Source organism: Cucurbita moschata, unplaced genomic scaffold (assembly GCF_002738365.1).
Source record: "Cucurbita moschata cultivar Rifu unplaced genomic scaffold, Cmos_1.0 Cmo_Scf00004, whole genome shotgun sequence".
NCBI classification, from domain to species: Eukaryota; Viridiplantae; Streptophyta; class Magnoliopsida; order Cucurbitales; family Cucurbitaceae; genus Cucurbita; species Cucurbita moschata.
Genome location: NW_019268520.1, coordinates 3,606,997 through 3,623,361, shown reverse-complemented (window position 1 = coordinate 3,623,361; position 16,365 = coordinate 3,606,997). Strand labels below are relative to the sequence as shown.

At 38.0% G+C, this 16,365-nt stretch overlaps 4 protein-coding genes across 7 annotated transcripts in view; 2 read left to right on the top strand and 2 right to left on the bottom strand.

Annotated features, from left to right (window-relative positions):
* The window catches only part of LOC111442065 (protein kinase PVPK-1-like), a 4,664-nt gene extending 1,186 nt beyond the window's left edge, over positions 1–3,478 (top strand). For both annotated transcript variants that reach the window (XM_023079326.1, XM_023079325.1), the window contains 3 exons: positions 429–481; positions 599–1,817; positions 2,338–3,478. In XM_023079326.1, the coding sequence (XP_022935094.1) occupies positions 769–1,817; positions 2,338–3,235 (1,947 nt within the window). In that variant the 5' untranslated portion in view covers positions 429–481; positions 599–768 and the 3' untranslated portion in view covers positions 3,236–3,478. The remainder of the gene's footprint in view (positions 1–428; positions 482–598; positions 1,818–2,337) is intronic.
* A 1,472-nt stretch (positions 3,479–4,950) lies between these two features.
* Positions 4,951–7,716, bottom strand: LOC111442064 (putative pentatricopeptide repeat-containing protein At3g01580). 2 transcript variants are annotated; one of them, XM_023079324.1, is made up of 2 exons: positions 7,089–7,716; positions 4,951–7,000 (listed from the first exon to the last, which is right to left on the bottom strand). In XM_023079324.1, the coding sequence occupies exon 2, from the start codon at positions 6,850–6,852 to the stop codon at positions 5,005–5,007; it is 1,848 nt and encodes a 615-aa protein (XP_022935092.1). In that variant the 5' UTR covers positions 6,853–7,000; positions 7,089–7,716; the 3' UTR covers positions 4,951–5,004. The 2 variants fall into 2 exon arrangements, with proteins under 2 accessions (XP_022935092.1, XP_022935091.1); XM_023079323.1 differs by having other exon boundaries at positions 4,951–7,138.
* A 2,474-nt stretch (positions 7,717–10,190) lies between these two features.
* LOC111442068 (serine/threonine-protein kinase HT1-like) lies at positions 10,191–13,547 on the top strand. Its single transcript, XM_023079329.1, has 6 exons — positions 10,191–11,004; positions 11,114–11,246; positions 11,367–11,562; positions 12,455–12,579; positions 12,662–12,820; positions 13,020–13,547. The coding sequence occupies exons 1-6, from the start codon at positions 10,874–10,876 to the stop codon at positions 13,332–13,334; spliced, it is 1,059 nt and encodes a 352-aa protein (XP_022935097.1). The 5' UTR covers positions 10,191–10,873; the 3' UTR covers positions 13,335–13,547.
* LOC111442071 lies at positions 13,527–15,458 on the bottom strand. 2 transcript variants are annotated; one of them, XM_023079333.1, is made up of 3 exons: positions 14,964–15,430; positions 13,899–14,102; positions 13,527–13,642 (listed from the first exon to the last, which is right to left on the bottom strand). In XM_023079333.1, the coding sequence occupies exons 1-2, from the start codon at positions 15,381–15,383 to the stop codon at positions 13,944–13,946; spliced, it is 579 nt and encodes a 192-aa protein (XP_022935101.1). In that variant the 5' UTR covers positions 15,384–15,430; the 3' UTR covers positions 13,527–13,642; positions 13,899–13,943. The 2 variants fall into 2 exon arrangements, with proteins under 2 accessions (XP_022935101.1, XP_022935100.1); XM_023079332.1 differs by lacking the exon at positions 13,527–13,642 and having other exon boundaries at positions 13,677–14,102; positions 14,964–15,458.
* Between the last annotated feature and the right edge of the window lie 907 nt (positions 15,459–16,365).

Here is a 16,365-nt window from a genome sequence, read left to right as displayed (position 1 = left end):
ACTTTTTTTTTTTTTTTTTTTTTTTGGCCTGTCTTGAAAGATTTGCTTGCTGCTGCATTGTGTAGTTGTGGTTCGTGGATATTTTGTTCGGTGTTTTTTTTTTTTGATTTCCATTGTTAAAGATTTGGAGGGCTGTGGGTTGAGTTTTGTGCTTGATTTTGGTTTTCACTTTGAAAGAATCAAAATCAGTAGTTGAAGACACTGGAAATTTTGGTTTTCGTGTTGTGAATCTCTTGAAAAGAGTTCGGTGTTGAGGTTAAGCTTCTTTTGATTTCTAGTGTTTTCGAGCAAATTAGATGAGGCGTTGATGCTTCCGAGGAAGAAAACGAAGAAATTTTTAGACGGCGGATTAAAGAATCTGCTGTTGTTATGTGATTACAGCGGTATTTGGAATTTACTTACATGATTTTCTTTTTTCGACTTTGTAGGGTTTGATATTGCTCAAGGCTCACTGCTTGAGCTTCGGATAAGCCATCAACAGGTAAATGATTTTCTTCATAATCTTGGGGATTTTCTTTGATTGATTGAGTTACTGGATATGGAATCTTCAATCTCTCTCACAGTTTATCTGAATCAATTTGAACTTTTCAACTTCCAGAACCGATAGATATTCATTGGCGTTTGCAAGAAAGGCATTAATAAGTGGAAGATTTTTTAGTTAATGGTTTTGGGAATTTCCATAATGGTTATAAATTATAATCAATCGTCGAATCCCATTCACCACACCTTAAGATCTGGCCTGAGAGTGTGCTTGAGCCGGAGCTGCTGATGGAGCCACTTGCTGATGGTATGAGTTCTTTACTGAAAAATCAGAACCCGACATCTGCATCAAGGATTCTTGATTCCTCTAAACCGTCGAAGAATGAAGCAACTTCTTCGACTTCCTGTGTTATGTCTCAAAATTGTGCCAAGAAACCAATTCGCCATCCAAATGGTTCTTCTGTAAGTAGTAAAAAACATCCTGCCAATTTGAACCAAGATGTGCAGCTTGAAGATTTAGCTGATGTGAAAAAACATACACATGTTTCGAATAAGGGGAAATCCGAGCTTGTGAAGCCTATTATCGACGATTCTAAGGATTGTTGTTCAAATGGCTTGGAAGAATCTGGAAATCAAGTATTGAACGCATCAAAAGGAGCTGCCACACAAATAAATGACCAACAAAAGTCTCAGCCAGCTGAATTATCTTGTCCAAGTCCTCAGGCCAGCATATATTCCACGACTTTATATGCAGAGGCCAAACAAAGTTTCTCAAACACAGAAGTGAGTGAATGTGCAAGCAGCATTGACAAGTCTTGTGAAAGCATTAACATCACAAGTTCCTATGATATTGACAAAAGCAGGAAAACGAGTGTGTACCGAGGCAGCACTGGCAGTGATATCAGTGATGAGAGCAACTCGAGTAGTTTAAGCAATGCCATGTCTAAGCCCCATCAGGCAAATGACACAAGATGGGAAGCATTACAAGTCGTGAGATCCCATGATGGGATGTTAGGATTGAACCATTTCCGGTTGCTTCGAAGACTGGGATGTGGCGATATTGGTAGCGTCTATCTTTCGGAGTTAACTGGTACCAAGACTTACTTTGCCATGAAGGTTATGGATAAGGCTGCTTTGGCAAGTAGGAAGAAGCTTCTGAGGGCTCAGACTGAACGTGAGATATTGCAATCTCTGGATCATCCATTCCTGCCAACTTTGTATACACATTTCGAGACAGAGAAGTTCTCTTGTTTGGTAATGGAGTTTTGCCCCGGGGGCGACTTGCACGCGCTTCGGCAGAGACAACCTGGGAAATATTTTCCTGAGCATGCTGCAAGGTCTGAATTGTTTTCTTATCCTATAGCTCTATCTTTCTTTCACTCTAATAACCGAACAGAACATTTGCTGTCTCTATTTAAGATTTCTTAGGAACAGATGTGCTCCTTAAATAAATCAAATATGAACTGCCCTTCTATATGGCACTGGTGGAAAGATTTCCTCTCAAACTTTCCACAGATCATTACAGAGCTACAACATGAAATCTTCATAGGGTCGAACGACATATATCCTAGAATTTTATATATTTGTGCTGCTTCTTTCTAATATAACTTTGGACTTCAATTACTTTTTTGACATCGAAGCATTTCGTTCGTCTCTCATCGCCCTACTTGGATGCCATGGTGCAATAGATGTTAAGTTTTTATGGTTATTTCTCTGTTTGCCTGTGAAATCACTCTATTAGAGAGCTAGCAATTTGCACATTATCATAGGCTTCTGTAGACAGCCCTTTTCATTATGAACGGTTACGGGACTGTGGCTCACCTCGATTTTCATTGGATATTTTCTGTACTTTTCCAGATTCTATGTGGCTGAAGTTCTCCTTGCTTTGGAGTATCTACACATGCTTGGGATAATCTACAGGGACCTAAAACCTGAAAATGTGTTAGTGAGAGATGATGGACACATAATGCTATCTGATTTTGACCTCTCTCTTAGATGTGCGGTCTCCCCGACCCTTGTTAAATCATCGAACTCGGGTTTAGAAGCTAAAAGTTCAGGATACTGTGTCCAGCCTGCTTGCATTGAGCCAACTTGCATAATGCAGCCAGATTGTATCCAGCCAGCATGTTTTACGCCTCGATTCTTTAGCAGACACAGGAAAGAAAAGAAGTCGAAACCGAAACCGAAAAGTGAAGTATATCATCAAGTGAGCCCTCTACCGGAGCTAATTGCAGAACCGACAAGTGCGAGATCGATGTCTTTTGTTGGTACACATGAGTACCTGGCACCTGAAATCATAAAAGGTGAAGGCCATGGCAGTGCTGTGGATTGGTGGACTTTTGGGATCTTTCTTTACGAGCTTTTGTTCGGTAGAACTCCGTTCAAGGGGGCAGGGAACCGTGCTACATTATTTAACGTGGTTGGTCAGCCATTGAGATTTCCAGAGTCTCCTTCTGTGAGCTTTGCAGCAAGGGATTTGATCCGAGGTTTGCTTGTAAAAGAACCACAACATCGTCTCGCTTATAGACGAGGTGCTACCGAGATCAAGCAACATCCATTCTTCCAAAGCGTGAATTGGGCACTCATCCGCTGCGCCAATCCTCCAGAGGTACCAAGAATGGATGTCATTGATTTCTCTTCAAAAATGGGGACACCACACGCCGCTGCAGCCGCAGCCGCAGCAGCAACAGGCGAAAAGATGCCGGGAGTCGACGTGAAGCCTGAAGGTAACTATTTAGAGATTGACTTCTTTTGAATCTTTATTGTGATTTCCTTTTTTCAGTCTTTTCATCAACCAATCTCCTCTCCTCTCCTCATTTGTATTGTGCTGTGCTTCAATTCAGTCCTCTTGTGGTTTCATGTTCTCTTAACTGTCACTTTGTAACTCACTCTACTGTGCTATCTGCTGCTGCTCTGCATAATAAAATCTGTGTGAGAAAATATGCAGAAAAGATGCATCAAACTGGGGAATGGAATTGTTGGGTTTCCCTCTCATACTGACTCACATAATTCTTTCATTTTTATTCACTACAAAAAAAGATAATCTGTTGCTTCAAAACTTCCATTTCTTTTCGTATATGATTCCTACCTTTTCATAGATTTCGTCGAAAAAGATCGGTAGAAACTACGACTCTCCACAATGATATAATATTATCTACTCTGAGGATAAGTTCTCATTGCTTTGCTTTTGGTTTTCCTATGTCTCGTACCAATGGAGATGTATTCTTTATTTATAAGCTCATGATCAACCCCTTAATTAGCCTACGTAGGACTCCTCTCCCAACAATCCTCAACATCGAGCCTTTTGATTTTTTTTAATGGAAAAAAGGCTGAAAAAAAGGTATCGAGGTTGATGGGGATGTCGAAGGTGACAACTATAAATGGAAGATGGAGAAAGGAGAAAGGAGAGAGAAATAGAGACGAGAAAAAAAAATATAAAATATTGTTTTAATAAAATAGTGTCTCGTCTTTTTTCTTTTTTTCTTTGATGGCATCGGGCTTACGATTGTGCAACACTCACTTCTCAGCAACAAGTGAGTTAAACCTATTCGTTCTCGCGTCGCCTACGGCCAAGCGATGTATGCTCGAGTTTTTGGCCTCGGTTCAAGAAGAAAGTTTTAGAAAATAGGGACAGAGAGTTTTGAAAGCAAGATTTGAGAAATTGAAATTGGTGTTATATGAGAATGTAAGCAAAAGGTAACAACGCTTACTGTATATAACTATTGATTGGGATATTTATCAAAAATTTAATGATAGAGATTAGAATGATACTAAAATCAAATTTCTGAACCAAAATTTCGAGTTTGAAAATTACAAAATATTGTTGAACTCAAAATTTTCAAACATAAATGTAATATTTCACATCTTATTCTCTCCGTCATTTGTTTTCCACTGCTCTCCGGCGATCTTCGCCGTTTGACGACTCGGTAGCGCCGCCTAACATGGCAAGCTATGCGATTATGGAGACCAAATCGTTGCTTCTCTTCTCTCAGCAAAACTCTACGTGAACCTCTCTTCCTCTTCCGTTCTATCGATCACTCCGCTTCGCACCAATTTCCGTCGCCAATTTTACTCCACTTCTCGGAATCTCACCGTTTCTCCACATTTTCAATAGTCGAAGACGAGAAGTCTGGCTTCCGTCGGCCGGAGATGTATCGGAGTGACCTTGCCGGAACCGTTGCTGCCTATGAGGAAGTCCAGCGATCTTCCCGTCCCACGTTGGACTCGGACGCTGATATGCAACCTAAGCTCCATTCCTCGGCCATCAAAACTCATGACAAAGGTTAGTAAACGATGTTACTTTCAGGAGACTGAATTGTGATAGCAAATAAATAGATTTCTATTTTCTGCTCTGGCTGATTGGTAGTTGTGGTTTTAACATTCCCAAAGCTAAGCACAAATCTAGTGCGAACTGATTGATTATAGTTTGGAAGATGATCGATAATCAAATCACTGGCTAACGATGTGTTCAGCTCTCAATTCGAGTAGTTTCTTCAACTTACATGCCCTACAATAGAATGTTTACTATACAATTTCCTCAATGCCCTGCAAATAGGTTTTTGAATTAGAGCTATAACCTTCATCTCTCATATTAACATTCAAATTTCTTAGCAACCTATAAATCTGGTCAGATTTTGGGTGTAATCTGTCATCAGCTACAAAACTATGAACCTCACTTCCTGCTTCAATCACACTTTGCCCAAGAATCTTCTTCAAACCCTTTTCCTTTATCATATTCCTAAGTTTTCCCACATTCTCCCAATTATTCTCCACAGCATAAATGTTAGATAGCAGTATGTAGTACCCAGCATGATTAGGATCTAATTTGAAGAGATTGTTTGCTGCAATCTCTCCCAAGTCAGATTTGTGATGAATACAAGCGGCACCTAACAGGGCACCCCAGACATGGGGCCCTGCCGGAATTGGCATTTTCTGAACGAAGTTCAGCGCCCTGTTGAGTTCTCCTGTTCGACCAAGAAGATCGACAATGATGCCGTAATGCTCCATGTTGGGTTCTATTCTGTATTCATTCAACATCATGTTGAATATCTTGATCCCTTCTTCAATCAAACCGGCATGGCTACAAGCAGATAACAATGAGAGAAATGTTACTTCATTAGCCATAACTTCTGATGTCTCTCTCATTTTGTCGAACAGTTTCAAAGCTTCTCTTCCTTGTCCCTGGATTCCATAACCTGCAATGATCGCAGACCAGGTAACAATGTCTTTTACTTTCATTTCTTCAAATACTTTCATGGCGTTGACTGTGCTGCCACATTTTGAATACAGCTCTATAAGCGAAGCTCCTACGAAAACGTTATCGGTGAAGCCACTTTTAACAACATAGTCATGGAGGCAAAGTGCTTGTTGGAGAATGCCCAAATCTGAACAAGAAGCAAGAATTTTCACTATGGCAACGGCATCAGGTTTTATGTTGTTCAACAGCATCGTATTGAAGGTTCCCATTGATTTGGAGGACATTCCATTCACGGAATATCCACTCAGTAAGGTAGCCCAAGAAACCACATCTTTTTTGGGCATTTTTTCAAACACCACAAGGGCTTCTTCAGGTGAAAAACACTTCATGTACATATCAATTAGAGCTGTGGAAACTGAAATATCCAACTCCAAACCTTTCCTGATAACAAGTTCGTGGATCTTCTTTCCCTCTTCTAAGTTACATTCAACTGCACATGCTTGTAATGCACCAATCACTGTGACTGAATTGAATTTGATTTTCTGATCAATCATCTTGTTGAACAGGTTTAGTGCTTCAGCTGCTGCGCCATTGTGAGCATAACAAGCAATTAAGGAGCTCCATGAAATCACATCTTTTATCGGCATTTTCTCGAACAAATTGGCTGCAGCTTTTACAGACCCCGTCTTCACATATAGGTTCAACAACGAGTTCGCCAAGGATAAGCCATAATCCAGGTTTCGTCTAGTTATAAAGCCATGTATGCTACTTCCGAGCTTCGAATTCGACAGTTGAGTACAAGCCGATGCTAAGCTGACAAGCGTGACGGGGTCGGGATTTACATGCTCGATCATCACCATTTGAGAGAAGAAATCAACTGACTTCTTAGGATTTCCATTCTGCTCATATCCTGTGATCATTGAAGTCCATAAAACTACATCTGGTTGAGGAAATTCCAAGAAAACTTGAAGTGCCTCGTGCATTTTTCCACATTTCGAGTACAGTTCGATCAATGCAGCCCCAACAAACATGTCAAGGTCAGTTTTCTCATTTTTCTTGATGAACCCATGAACTGTCTTTCCAAATTTAAGTGCCTGCAACCCTGCGCAGGCCTTTAAAACTATAGGAATGGTGAAATTATCAGGTTTCCCATTTGAAATTCCATGAGATACCATGTCATTAAAGAGATATAAAGTCTGTCCCCATTGTTTCTCTTTGCAGTAGCTTCTAAGAATAGCATTCCAGAGGTGTACTGTTTTGCTCGGCGTTTCTTCGAACACCTTATGTGCTTGCACGAGAGAGGTGTATTTTCCATGCAGTGCACTAAGTTTGGTGGCGAAGAAAGTATCATGAGCAAGGCCAATTTTGAGCGTATAACATTGCAATTCAGCTAGATTTTTGCTACACTTACATTTTTCAAACAGCTTCACTAACTGATCCCTGCTTTTCATGTATATGATTTGCAAGCTGCAGAGTTACAGAAAGACGCCACTTACCAAATGTGAAGTCTTCGGTTTGTGGATAATCATCAAATGTTGTTCTTAGCTTATCGCGAGTATGGACTCGCCGTCGTTGAAATCGCGCCGCCGCAACGAGAGGGGGGTAGCAGCGCGAAACGGCGAGGGACGCGTCGTTCACGTAGCTTGCTGTCGCCGTCGTTGCTTAAGGCTAGCCGGAGATGAGTGTAGCAGACGCCGTCTACACGCTTGGGTCGTTGTTTAAGGTGTCACCGGGATTCGAACTGCCGACGAGGCGCAATAATTACAGACGCTCGAACCTGCCGAAACCACCGCACACGCCGCCTCCGTATGTGGTTGCTACTCGAGCGGGAGAACGAAATGGTAACGCACCGTCGCGCGCTGTGCTTGTGGTCACTAACGATCGTCGAAGGAGAAAGAAGATCGGGAGAGGTGGCGGTGCTGGCGGCTGAGTAGGGTTGAATTGGATTAATATCGCCGTTAAAAAAAAAGAAAAAAGGTAAAAATTGGTTGGTTAAATTTGATATAACCGATTTAAGGTAAATTTTGGATTTCTCCCTTTTTTTTAGTCACAATACTTAGATTGAAGAGGTTTTAAGGAGATATAATGTGAAATGGGAATATGGAATGAGTTTTATAGTTCTCCATCCTAACTTCATACATGTCGTAGCAACAAAATTTCAGTCAGTTTAGCTAAGACCAAATTCTATAGCTTAGATATAGTTCAATAGTTTTTCAACTTCGACTTAAAACGTTCAAACACGAGGTACAGATGGAAACCCTAGTGGGAGTTCACGTTGACACGAGGTGCTGAGGGAAACTCTAGTGGGAGTTCATATAGACACGAGGTACTACGAAAAATCCAGTGGGGGTTTACGTAGACATGAGATGCGGAAGGAAACTCCAATAAAATTCCATGTAGGCGCTCGACCCATACCAATTACAAGATGGATGCCGAGGGAAACCCTAGTGGGAGTTCACGTAGAAACGAGGTGTTGAAGGAAACCCTATACAAATAGGTACCTCGGTTCAGCTAAGACCAAACTCTATTGCTCAAATATGGTTCAATAGTTTTTTGACTTCGACTTGAAGCGTGCAAACATGAGGGGTTGAAGAAAATCCTAGTGGGAGTTCACGTAGACACGAGGTGTTGAAGAAAATTCTAGTAGGAGTCCACGTAGGTGCTCGACCTATACCAATTACAAGATGGATGTTAAAAACGAAGTGTTAGCACACAATAATTTGAATGATTGGTGAGGGTTGGGAAGATGTAGAATAATAGTCAAATCACTTATTCACCGACACTTCCTTTTCACATACCAAAAGGAGACTTCTTCCCTTTTGACAAACACAAATAATGGAACACTCCTTCTACCTTCATGCTCCCATTTTGTCCCTTTTTCCCATCCAATTCTTATTCCACCATATATATAAAATAATAATAATAATAATAATAAAAACAACAATTCAATAAATCAATAAAAATAATAATAATTTTTAAGTTAAAATGACCTTTAACTCGTAATTTGCTTCTAGAAAATCTTCATTTTTTTTTCAACTTGATTGGTTGTATTTTACTCATCGTCAATGTTTTGAACTTTGAGGGTAAAAGAATAATATTTCATTTCTTTTTCATACAATAAATTCATACCAAGTAAAGTCAAAAGTTTCCATTCACATATAATAATAATAATAATAATAATAAAAAAAAGATGGAAATTGAATTAAAATATTATAATTGAAAATGTCAAATTTGATATTTTTTAGTTTTATTATTATTGAAATATTAGAATTTAAAAGGAATTGATTTGTTCAATTTTATCATGCATAAAATAAAAGGAAAAAAATCAAATATTTTGATGAAATTACAAGTTTAATGGATTCTAAAATTTTTATATATATTTCTTAATCTCAAGGAAAAATAATTTTTTAAAAAAACCAAAAAATAAGATAAATTTATAAATTAGCATAAAATTATTCAAAAGTCACAAGGTTAGTTAGGAAAGCTAATAATTGATTTTACTAGTTCTAAAGTTTGTGGACTGACGTGACGTCATGTCGTTCAACAAAATTAGATTTTTTAGACATGTCGTCCCAGGTTCTAAACATGTCGGTGTGTCTTAGTCAATGTTTGCATAGAGCCACGTGCCAAATTATTTCACATATTTTGTAAGTAATAATATAAATTTAATAATATTATTATGATATATTTATTATAAAGAATGTCAGATTTGACTAGGCTCAATATTCGCCTATCGAAAATAAATATTTTTTTTAATTTTAATAGAAAAGTCTAAGTTATTTAATAATAATAATAATAATAATAAATATTTGTATCTTTTAAATTATTAGGTATTACATTATTTTAATTTAAATATTTAACATAATTTTTTAATGAAAAAGTAATTATTATAGTAAAAAGTAAAAAAGTTGCATTATTTTAAATTTAATTCAGTAAATAATGAGTATGTAAATGAACTGAGACCATTCGTATTAAAGAAACAGTGACAATGGTTACAAGTAGAGAAGCTGAGGGTTCAAAATAAGCGTCAGACAAGTATCAAGCTGAACACGATGCGAGTCCTTATAAGGGGATGACACTACTGCAAAGAGGTAGTCGAGTTTAAGTGGGGGAGCACCCAAGTGAATGGTTGATCACCCCATAAATGTGCTAGCACATGTGTATTCCTTGAGCCACCATCTCATGTCGGAGTGGTTTCACGAGAGTATCGAGACCAACATTCACTTAAGAAAAGAACATTAAGCTGGAAGTGGGCAAATAGATCTCGAGAATATGATAACTAAGAAATGCTTATTATAATTGATAATTAATACCTAAATTAAACGGGTTTAACACGAAGCAATTCACTAAAACTAAAAATTAAATATATAATCAAAATTTTAAGAATTTATTAAAAAATATATATATATTTAAGAACACAACTACAAATAAAAAAATAAAAATTTAAAAAATTTAAAAATTTATTAGAAAGGGAGTTTGAGCTAAGCAAAAGACGGTGTCTTTTTTCTTTTTCATAGCAATTTTCAGCAGTTCTCAGCGGCGCAGATCTTGTCCTTATCCGTGCATCCGGATTTCCCTTCAAACCCCATCATCTCTTCTCTCTCTGTGTTTTAATTCTTCAATTTGAGTATTCAAAGTCAAATCACGGCCGCTGGAACAGTAACAATAACTCAAAAACTCTTTTGCAGCTTTAAATTGCAGATGGCAACCGCATTCACTTCCATAGCCGGAGAAGCATCAATTTCACAGCTCAATTTTTGGTTCTCGCCTTCATTTTCATTGCTCTGCTCCATTTCCGTTGAGAGCTACCTTAATTTGCTACATCCCCTGCTTCTGACACTAACTTTTTTTCTGATTTCTTTTAGTTTTTTCCCCTAATCTATTTACCGATTTCCCCAATTTTATATTCTGGGGCTGCTGGATTTGCGCTTTCCTACATGTGGAGGAGTATATTCTTTCCCCCACCAAGCACAAGAATCCGTTCAATTTCTGGATCGGGAGCGGGATTTTAGGGACGGGTCTGTACAGAATCAAATATGGGGTTTTCTAGTTTTTTTTGTTGTTGGTTTCGTACTTTGTTCGTACCTTTGAACCTCTGATGGGTCTTTTTTGGGAACGATTCATTTGTGTGGATTGAGAGAAGAAGGAAGCAACGAAGTGCACAGAAGGTGTTTGATAAAAGTCCTGAGTGAAGATATGGGTTCTGATAATAGGTTCTATTCCACTGATGAATTCTATTTGGATGCCAAATGGTTGATTGATCCTAGACATCTTTTTGTTGGGCCGAAGATTGGGGAAGGTGCCCATGCCAAGGTGTATGAGGGAAAGTGCGTTTATGGGTTTTTCTGTGTCTCTGTCTGTCTGAAATCAGATATATTATAGTCCTCTCCATCTCTCTCTCTCCTCTGAATTCTGTCTCTTTCTCTCTTCTCTCAGATACAAAACTCAGATTGTAGCTATCAAAATGGTGGGCAAAGGAGATACTCCTGAGAGGATGGTCAGAAGAGCAGCTCGGTTTGCCAGAGAGGTAGCAATGTTGTCCAAAGTGCAGCACAAGAACTTAGTGAAGGCAATGATCAATTCTACTTTTGGAACTTTTGCTTCTTTTTATCACGTTTTTTAGTGTCTCTCAGGTTCTAACAGAGCTTCTCGATTGATATTCTTCCTCCTTTTTTTTTTTTTTTTTCAGTTTATTGGCGCTTGCAAGGAACCTGTGATGGTTATAGTGACTGAATTGCTCACAGGCGGCACATTGCGCAAATATCTATTGAATTTGAGGCCAATGAGCATGAAACTTGATGTGGCGATTGGGTTTGCGCTTGATATTGCTCGTGCAATGGAGTGTTTACACTCACATGGAATTATTCACCGTGACCTTAAACCAGGTACAGTGATTTACTATGCTCTTTGGACTCTGGTAGATGCCACTTCCATGCCATTTACTGATTTGTGTATGATGTTGAAGCCATTTGGTAGATTATCATTTGCTTCTGCCCTGAAAATTGAGCCTTTTCTTTCTTTCTTTTTTGGGAAACACAGCCTTTTCTTTCTTTCTTTTTTTGGGTAACACAGCCTTTTCTTTCTTTCTTTTTTTGGGAAACACAGCCTTTTCTTTCTATGAGGGCTAATGATTTGAATTCCAAACGAATGGACATCTGATATAGTAGTTAGAATTGATTTTGTTCTTAAAATGAGTTCTTCTCAAGCTTCAATCGTCCTTTTCATCCAGAATTCCATTGAATTCATCTTCTGAGTTGCCGGCCATTAATGAACATATCGGCTTCCTTGTCTAATTTAACCAAATTAGAGATAGTCTATGTGAGATCCCACGTCCGTTGGGGAGAATAACAAAATTCTTTATAAAGGTGTAGAAACCTCTTCCTGGTCTCCCTAGCATATGCGTTTTAAAAACCTTGAGGGGAAGCTCGAAAGGGAAAGCTCGAAAAGGACCATATCCGCTGACGGTGGGCTTGGGCCATTAGAATTGAGGATTTGTGAGGTGGGAATCTAAAACATTTCGTGTGTGTGAATTCAACATGACCCTTCACACCATGAAAGGTTCAAAATTGTTTCAAATTTGTCCTATAATATGATTGCCAAAACAAATATAAACTGTGTTACTGAATCCAGTTTCGATGCACGTAGCTGAGATAAGAGAACCTGTTGGATCGACAAACGCATATACCTGAAAAATATTTACGACATGTTGAACCTACAGCATTCGAGTGAAATTTTTTCAACTTTATACATATCTCTAACGAGACTCCTTTGTTGCAGAAAACTTGATATTGAGTGCAGATCATAAAACAGTTAAGCTTGCTGATTTTGGTTTGGCAAGAGAAGAATCGGTAACAGAGATGATGACTGCAGAAACAGGAACATATAGATGGATGGCTCCAGAGGTGCTTCTTATTTGAATATTTAGTTCTTATACATTTCATTGCTGCCTCTTATACATTTCTTCTTTGTATTGTTTGGTGGCAGCTCTATAGCACAGTCACTTTAAAACATGGAGATAAAAAGCATTATAATCATAAAGTTGATGTATATAGCTTTGCCATTGTCTTGTGGGAGCTCATCCTTAACAGGTTGCCTTTCGAAGGCATGTCGAATTTACAGGCGGCGTATGCAGCAGCTTTTAAGGTAAGCATGTCGTTACAAAAGAGTACAATGGGCTATAATCCACTTGTAATTTGATTGAAGAACAGTTTCTACAACAATTTGAAGCTTTTTACATAAATGCATGACTAGATAAGTACTTACAGCTAATTGTATGCAAATGAACAATCTTGTAGCCTTCCAAATATCCTGTTTTGAATAATCATAGCTTTGTTGTTTTCAGAACATGAGGCCTAGTGCTGAAAACCTTCCAGAGGACTTAGCTTTATTAGTGACATCATGTTGGAGAGAGGATCCAAATACAAGGCCAAACTTTAGCCAGATTATACAGATGCTATTGCAGTCCCTGGCTAGAATATCACCTCGAGAACCCGTAATACCACCTCGGATATGTGCTTCTGAAAATGTCGTGATGCCACCTGAATCTCCCGGTACAGATTCCTTGATGGCTGTCCGACATGGCTCAGGGGAAGCCTCACACGGCATGATTGAAGAAACCCCTAAAAGCTCCTTCTTCTGCTTTAACAAGTGTTACTGATCCAATATAGAAGAAAACCCTAAAAAAGCACAGCTTGACTTTAGTTGTAGTTCTATGAGAATACCCAATAAGCCAATCCAGGAAATGTAACAGAATTTGGGATTGCTGCCATGGCACCCATCTGTCTAACAATCAAGAATCTTGGCATGTACTGTTTCTGAGCTCTGTTGAGAATTAGATAATGAGAAATTCACTGATCATAGTGGTTGTAAATAAATCTTGAACCCTTTTGTGTTTAACTAACTGATATGGCTGTCTGCCTTCCTTGCAATAGTGTGCCCAAGCAAGCCTGTATATACTGGAACACCCTATATTTACAACTTAAAGCAACATCAAGAATCATAGAGAGGAAGCACAAGGAAGACCAATAACACCCACAAAATAAAATATTCATGACATGAACATCGACATTTCTATAAAACTAAGATCACTAAATTCCGTTTAATATCGACAATGAACTAAGTCTACAAGCATAAGAGTTTGCTATCTACTGTAACAAAGAACGTGATCTTCACAACTAGGCTACACTTTGGTGATTTCATAGGATTCATAGTAAGATCTTACAAATGGAAGGTCCTTGGCTCCTGTTTCTCTTCAATGCTCGAATTGTTACTCGTCGCACAGTGAGGCCATGAGCTCACATGGTGAAGCCCAGATGGGAAGATCAATTAGACGCTGTTTCAATTGGTTTTCTTCCGTCATGCACAATGCTTCAGCTATATCACAAAGCTTTGAAACATTACGAATGATGGCTTCCTGAGCTTCTACCTGCACAATTGAAACTTTAGATATCATTATTAGGATAGATAACCTATTTGATAATTGAGAAACTATTTTGTTTTGAACCACTGCGGCAGTCGGAGGCGAAAAAGAATATAGGACCAGGAAAAGGGTTCGAAAGGGTTTTCACTCACCCTAAGGCCAACTCTGGTAAACAACCGAATTCGCCTTCAATTTTCCTAATCTTAAGCTTAAACTCCAGGAGACGGCAAAAAGTTTAAATTATAAATTATGAAGTTTCTACTCAGATACTAGAACCCAATATTTTCAATTTGAAGATATGTCTGAACATGTCTCAACAACTCTCGAGTCCTTACCTTAAAAACATCTTTGGAGGAAAATGATTGAGATTTTTGAACAAATAGTGTCTGGCTATCTTTTGGGGTAAAGTGGTTGATGAATTCGAACAATATTTGGCGAAAAATGACAATTTTCTCTCCTGATCTCAGTCGGGGTAACAAATTGGATCTAGATTGGGGCAAAAACTTGGCCATGCAAGCGGTTTCAGAACTGTGTGTTCTCTTAATCGAATATTTGACTTAGGATGGTGGGCCGTTCTAATAGATTTTCCAAATCTAAACCTCATACCACCGAAAACGGAACGCCTTTAATCCGATGAATTTGTCAATCGAGTAGAGGAATAATTAGTTCTACAGAGTTCCACCCAATCTGCGAAAAAGGGCAAACTGAACTAGGAATTCTTATCTTAGACATGAAATCTCACCAACGAATGATGAATTATGAGAAAATTGAGGAAATTCCTAAACAACTCAATGCCTGAATCCGTAAAATTCATATTCCTTGCGCCTTTATCCTAAATTATCACACAAGACCAGAATACCGATTTACCTGAGAGAGAAGATCTTCCACCATTGACGCGCACGAAAGCTCCTTGTGCTGAACTACAGTCAACAAGGAAGCCTCCAGACGCGACGCCATACCTACTTCCCCTTCCTGTCGGTACTGTTCCTGTAGCTTCCGAGCCCTCTCCTCCATCGCCTGCAAGTTGCTCGACAAAACCTCCCACTGCTCAATCTCTCTCCGGTACTTTGCCCTAACTTTCAACAACGTCTTCCTCCTGCGCTCTCGCCGCCGATTCTCCTCCGCCTCAAGGTCCACCGCCTGAGCCACCGACGAGCGAGCTGCCACAGCTTCCGCAGGGTCCAATCGACGCCTCTTCCGCTTGTAGACGAATCCATCGTCGTTGCAAAGCTCCCAATCCTCTTGTTCAAGAGAGACTGTGGCTACGGCTGCTGCAATTGAATCCATGAAACCACCCGAGCGGGAAAAAAGAAGCAAAGAGAAGAGAGAAACAGGCGCCTATCAATCAGTTTCAATTCCCTCAAATTTCGAAATCTGACGAAATTTGTGGCCGTCTGAGAGCGCGCGAGTCCGCTATTTGGGCCTCAAGCCCAATTAACTTTTTGTGGGCCTACAATTTCTTCGGCCCAATAAATTTCAAGCCTCGTTTATTAGATCCATTGTTTAATAAATATTAAATATATGAGATAATTATTGATAAAGATTAATATTTTTTTAATTAAATTAATTAGTTATATGTAAGATAATAAATTCATCTAATCATAAATTAAAAATAATATTATATTGATAATTAAATAAATATTAATTAATAAGAGTGTTGCTAATTACTCACTAATTTTCATATTTAATTTCTATATTTCGAGTTCTCTAATTTTAATAATATAATAATATCGATTTTTTTTAGTTCAACAATATGGGATCGTATGTTTATATTGATATAATATCAACTTTTATAATTTAAGTTCAATAAATGCACAAATTAATTAATAAATAGTTTCGGTAAAATTTATTTATTTAAATAAAAATTACCTCTCATAAACTCGAACTTTAAATAGTTTAATTAATGCTTTTAAAATGTTGCAAAATATTTTAAAATATTATTATCATCTGCCTATTAAATTGAAACCGTCAATACTTCATTTAAAAAATACATTTAAAATTTTAAAGACTACTCACTTAAATAAAATGGTAAAAAGTATTAATAGATTCTACCGTAAAAAGTATTAATAGATTTTTGGTAAAAGTATTTTTTTAATTTTATCGAAAGGTTAAAATATTAATAAATTTTTTAAACTTTTAAATGTGTTTTTAAAAGAGTTTATAAAGTTCCTGTGAGGGCTAAATTAATTATAAAAAAATTATTCAAATATTATTATTAGTATTATATTTAAAAAAAATACTAAGAAATCTTAAAAGGAGTATTAATATC

Coding starts and splice junctions, on each gene's coding strand:
- LOC111442071 (XM_023079332.1), bottom strand. CDS start 15,383: ATGGATTCAATTGCAGCAGCCGTAGCCACAGTCTCTCTTGAACAAGAG. Junction 14,103..14,963: donor TGGAAGATCTTCTCTCTCAG/GTAAATCGGTAT, acceptor TCAATTGTGCAG/GTAGAAGCTCAGGAAGCCAT.
- LOC111442068 (XM_023079329.1), top strand. CDS start 10,874: ATGGGTTCTGATAATAGGTTCTATTCCACTGATGAATTCTATTTGGAT. Junction 11,005..11,113: donor GCCAAGGTGTATGAGGGAAA/GTGCGTTTATGG, acceptor CTCTTCTCTCAG/ATACAAAACTCAGATTGTAG. Junction 11,563..12,454: donor TCACCGTGACCTTAAACCAG/GTACAGTGATTT, acceptor CCTTTGTTGCAG/AAAACTTGATATTGAGTGCA.
- LOC111442064 (XM_023079323.1), bottom strand. CDS start 7,128: ATGAAAAGCAGGGATCAGTTAGTGAAGCTGTTTGAAAAATGTAAGTGT.